Genomic DNA, 6007 nt, shown 5'->3' with positions numbered 1-6007 from the left:
ATTCTTACGCAGATGTCTATAGAAATCACTGTTCTATTTTATATTGAATGTAATAGATTACGATCCTTATGACATAAAGGAGTTTACTTCAAGTAATTCAAACAGAGAATACCTTGAAATATCTTTATTGCTATAGTCATTGGTAGACTTTAGTATATATAATATTTAGTGTATATATAGTTAAAGAAAAACACTTTTTTAACGGATTATAGATATGTATTATTATATTTAAACTTATAATTATTTGTACATAATTTTAAATTTAAACCGATTTAGTCGATACCAACTCCGGGGAAATAAATACAGATAACACAACATTTTCTGCAGCTGTAATACTTTTTGACATTTAACACCTTTGTCTTCAGTCACCGTGACCACGCACGCTGTAAAGCACGCGAAACGTCGGTTTAAATTTAAAATTATGTACAAATAATTATAAGTTTAAATATAATAATACATATCTATAATCCGTTAAAAAAGTGTTTTTCTTTAAATGTGTAAAAGTTATGTAAATAAAAGACAGTATATATAGTTGTTTAATATAATTAAGTGTTGTTCACCTGACCGTTAATTAATATATATAATCTAATACTGCTAAAAGCGATAAAGGTTGTAAGTAATTGAAATTTTGTACGAGTCATCTTCAGCTTTTATTATTATTTTTATGGCTTCCGGAAGAAAGATAATTATAATCTGTGCTGCTAATTTGAAAAGTTATTAATTGAGCGTTTTAAATATGCCGTCATCTGCTTGGTTAAATATTGGGAATTATTGAGGACGTGCCATTAAACGCATAATTACTTAGGCTTATTAAAATATTTGATTTGAGAGAACTGAAACAGTATTAGACTCAGAGCGGTAAATTAAGGGTGAAATGTCTTTAAGGCAGTGCAAAAGATCACCATCTAGTCTAAAACTATAAAGGAATTTTATGAGTAGCACTGCTATTTAAATACATAACCTACACTCACAAAAGAGAAAAGATTGTTGTGTTTGTAACGAATAAACTCGACTAAAGAAAACAGATTATAAAAAATATTTAACGATTAGAATGCTAGATTATCCCTGAGAAATATAGGCTATATTTATTCAGGAAATTATAAGATTTATATCAAATATTTAATTAAAAATATAAATGTCCAGCCGTTCGAAGCCCTGGAATTATTAATGTATGTAACGAACAGTGGATTTTTCTATACAATGCCTAATGCACTATTTGCCCAAACCACACAATACATACGTATCGTGTGGTTTGGGCATTTTACATACCATACAAATGACTAATAATAACTACCTAGTGGAACTGTGTTTTTGAATTGGGATACAATTGGGGGGAGTTCTATGTCGACAGACAACCTGACCAAAACGGTTGATAATAAATTATTATTTTCGCTATGTTAATTAGACTTAAGAATACCTACTACTGTTTGATAAGAATAGCATGTAAGTTAAAATGGTCATCGAATAAAGGGCTTTTATTAATATGATTAGTGGAATTGTGTACTATACATTTGCGTATACATATGTTTTCAATAGATTAACCACCGCAACGGCAAGAATATTGTTTTTAACATAATTATTTATTGATTAGACATCAAATTTCTCTTAAAACATAAAAAAAAATAAAAAAACAGACGAAATCATGGTTATTTAATCCATTTAACAAAATTATTAAATTTATCAATTCTTTTGTTGTTGCGCAGGCTTTGGATCGTTATAACCCTCGTGAAAGTTTTTAATGTAATTCCAAGGCGATTGTAATTGAAATCTTCGGAACTCTTGCGCAAACTCCACTGGTTCATAGACCAGCTTTTTAAGTTCATCATCATAGCGAACCTCAATATAACCAGTTAAAGGAAAGTCTTTCCTCAGAGGATGCCCTTGAAAACCATAATCGGTCAAAATTCTTCGAAGATCCGGATGATTTATGAATATTATACCAAACATATCAAATATTTCTCTTTCAAACCAATTTACACCGTGCCACAATGAATACGCAGATTCTAGAGGTGTAAGCTCATCTGTGTACGTCTTTACTCTAACAATTTCTGCGAATCTCAGACTACGGAGAGTGTAAGCTACTTCAAATCGAAATTCTCTACTAGGCACATCTATAGCAGTGGCAGCTGATACTGTACTGAAGCAAGCGTTATGGTGAAGTTTAAGGAAGCTAAGTACTGGGTGAAATCCTTCCGGAGCGATAAGTATTTCTAATTCATCTGTATGCTGCATTTGAATTTTTTGCACGTACTTGGGCATACATGCAGCCACATATAAGCCGAATTCGTAAAGTCTTTGTCGCCGATCATTGTCGTGCTTACGTAATGTACGAGCTTCATACTCTATTGGTTTCAGACAAAATGGATTACCAATCTGTACATCTCCATCCCCTTCGCTTTTGTTTAATATTCGATTGCTCAAATGGATCCTACGTTTGAATAGTGTTTTAGAAACTTGGAAAAATAAAGGCGCTAGTTTGATCATTCTCAACAACTTAAATGTCACACGAACACATATGTCAGTTATGTAATAAGGCTAATAGAAATAAGGTTTTATTGTGCCGATTTTCATAGGTTATAAGCATTATTGTAACTACAAGTCGATATTTGTTTGATATTACCTTTTTATCGTCTCTTATATAATATTATTGTAATTATTGTAATTTTATTATTAAAAAAATAATACAAATATCAATATATGTAGTGTTTTTATCACTTACTACATTTATGTAGTAGTATGATATTCCGCTACAATGAAGGGAATAGGTCAAACATTTTTTCGCATAATACATTCTGGGATTAAGATAATATCTTTGTTGTTCACCAAACAAATCAGTTTAATGACTCTTACTCGTTTCGGTAGTGACATTGTAATTATATTTTTTGTGTAAATTTCAACGTTTCATTATTTTTTATTGAGATACAGGGGGGTGTAGGAAATTATTTTTAACTAAAATTCAAGTCTATACCAATAATTGAAGCGATAAACGTATCCTACGAGCAGATGAACGTCCATAAATGCGATTACAGTATAAATTGCAATGCACTTAACGTTTAGCTATATCAATAGAGGTTTCCGAACATATACTACATTGAAGTTGGATACAAAGCGTAGACGGAACGAGCAGGTTACAAGAACACGGCTTTACTCTTCGTTCGTATAGAGTTTTCAAGAAGTTTCGACACGTGTCCCACAACACTAGCGCTCCATATATCTAAGATATTGTATTTTGGAAATATTCTATCAAATGCTTTTTGTGTTATTGTTTAGTAACATATATATATTTACATGTTGCACTGTTGTTATGTTATATTGATTAAATACCGAAATATGTCAGCAATATGACGACAATTATCATTTCTATCGTCTTAATATAGTATTGAGTGCTTTATAAATTTAAAAAACCTTAACTTAAGTCTAGTAATATTAATCGTAGAGAAATGTTGCCGTTTGGTAGTGCTGCGTTTCGCTCTGTGAACTGCAGATGCTGTAAGTAGAATGTTATGAGCTAATATGCGCTCGTAAGACATTCTGAACCTAAAATATTACATCTAGTCGTTTTAAACATTTTAATATAATGTTTTGTATCAAGCGTATTTTACATCTCAACAATGTTACACTCTAAGACGCGTAGATAGCATATATTTATCCACCATAAAAATACAGATAATTTTGTATGTACATTGCATATCTATTTCGTGTTTATAACGAAACCACTGGCTAAACTCTATAACCCGTCTGCGTAGCTAGTGATAGTGCGTTCGTTTGCCGGCCGCGCACCGTTGCAATTTCAATATTTGTAAAACGAACACATACATAGTAAAGAAATAATATTGCGAAAGCCCATTTCTTCCTTATCATAGACTTGAAAAAATCGTAAAGGAAAACTATGAATGAAACAAACGATGAAATGTCAGTGTCCTATATCCCATTGGATGGTTAAGAGACTTTATAGATACATTTTGGCAACCAACGTTACGTTGCAGTACTATATCATCGTGTCAGTCAAATATATCACTGAAAATTATCTTTTACAAACAAAACAAAAATATAGAATAAACAGTACACATTAAGGATTACTTAGCTCTGGCAACCGCAACTACCAAAGGTTAGTATCAAATGAAAACGCGGCCATTTATCTTTTACACTCATACATAAAACAAAGCCTGCACTTGATTCAGTGTTGCCAGTGCCTCCAGATTGTGTGCGCTACCACAACTTCCTGTTTCCGGCGCTGCTGCGCTTGCGTCCAGTGAATTTGACGTTACCATAAACTTTACTACAATTTCATTTAAATTAAATTGGACTAAATATTTATATCGTGCAATTCAGTATATTCCGAATTTAAGTTGTTTTACTGTGGCTAACTTTGGAACATGGATCTATAAAGGTTTATCAGGATATTACTAAGATACTACTTGGGTAGCATAAAACAGTTTACTCTACTGTAGATGTTAAATGCGAATGTATTATTAAATTTCGAGTGTATTCAGCAATCTTTGCCAGCGTGAGAATGTGAGGGTTTATACTACTTTAAGATTATTAAGCAATAAAATAAAATCTTCAAAATAATAACAATAATTAAAATTAAGAAGCTTAGACAGGATAAAAAATTCCACCATCGTAGCTTAAAATAACTAGATATCGTGAAGGGTGCAATTTAAAAATTCACGATGGTATTAAAACAAACGAGAGGTGAGCGGTACTTCAAAACTTGGATAAATCTTTTGTTCCGGCCGCAAAAACGAGCAGAAAACCTGGCACTTAAACAACGCTGTAATTTACAAGTATTAATATTGCGCGAAGGATTTGGCAAGAGTAGAGAAATGTTAGTATAGGAAAAGGGTAAGGAATGAAGAATCCCACATCCGTTCCTCGCCTAATTACATACTAATTTGTGGCAAAGATTTTAGGAGGTTGGGGTGAGCATAAGTTTTTCAATATTAAAGTATGCGATGTGATGTGTAATAAATTAAGTTAAAATTATGATAACTTGCCATTTTCTCACACTATGTCTATGTACGTAAAAATCAGTGTAAACTCACAAATAAATAATAAATATAATTAAGCACCAGTCTTATGGAACTTTATATAATTTAGTTGCATTCTTCATTTCTGAAGGTCGAATTTGCGTTGCATAGCTTCTTCCATTCCCCGCTGTACATAGCACGCTAAGACTTGTATAGATCCTGAATTAGTCTTGATCTTGATCGGTCTTGGGCCATCCACTTTCACACCGGTCGCCTCAATTTATTACAATACAATTTCTAACATCGAGTATATGAGAGATACTGTGGACAAAAAAACAAATCAAGTTACACCGTCACAAGAATTATTTTTTAATATATTGAAGAAGATTGTATTTACGCGACTCATCAAATTTTATTAGTTTTGTACTATGGCTTTATGAAAAAAAAAATTTTAATTTATATAATCAAGTTACTACTTCTTATTGAGCATGCATGCTTAAAAATATTTGCGAAATTATAATTTTAAAATAAATATCAGCTTAGTAATATTTTAGTATTCATGCGTGTTATCTAGCGATAATATACGGCCACTTACTGATGTATAAAAAGTTTTTTTACAAAAAATATCCGCAATTCTAACCACTTATAGGAGCATGTCAGAATTTTCCCATATATAATAAGGTATGCATATAACTTTTTAAACGTAAAAACCGTATCCTCTATGAAAGAAGCAATGATCGTTTAAATAATAGCATTCTCACGGGATGAGTAAACAAGGGCATGGATAAATAAACAAACCCATAAAAACGTTATATATTTATCTTACCTGAATAATGAGCGTAAAAATTCAACGTTTAAAAACATCACTCAAGTGTAATATAATGTGTAAAAGTGTAAATTCGTGTAGTATAATGATAGAACTATTAAGTTAATACATTACCTACATAAAATGTTTAAAGTCCTATACCATAAATTTAATTAAGTACTTCATTTTCTTAACAAACATAAAATTAATTAAGAAAATGAAGTACACCGTA

General features: G+C 31.4%; 1 protein-coding gene across 1 annotated transcript; it reads right to left on the bottom strand.

The window, feature by feature from the left end:
- Nucleotides 1-1640: 1640 nt before the first annotated feature.
- LOC110994801 (NADH dehydrogenase [ubiquinone] iron-sulfur protein 3, mitochondrial-like) lies at nt 1641-2484 on the bottom strand. Its single transcript, XM_022261652.2, has one exon. It carries the CDS (start codon nt 2482-2484, stop codon nt 1681-1683), a length of 804 nt encoding a protein of 267 aa, XP_022117344.2. The 3' UTR covers nt 1641-1680.
- Between the last annotated feature and the right edge of the window lie 3523 nt (nt 2485-6007).

The sequence above is a fragment of the Pieris rapae genome, chromosome 1 (genome assembly GCF_905147795.1).
Source record: "Pieris rapae chromosome 1, ilPieRapa1.1, whole genome shotgun sequence".
Lineage (NCBI taxonomy): Eukaryota > Metazoa > Arthropoda > Insecta > Lepidoptera > Pieridae > Pieris > Pieris rapae.
This window is presented reverse-complemented; position numbering and strand designations above follow the sequence as displayed.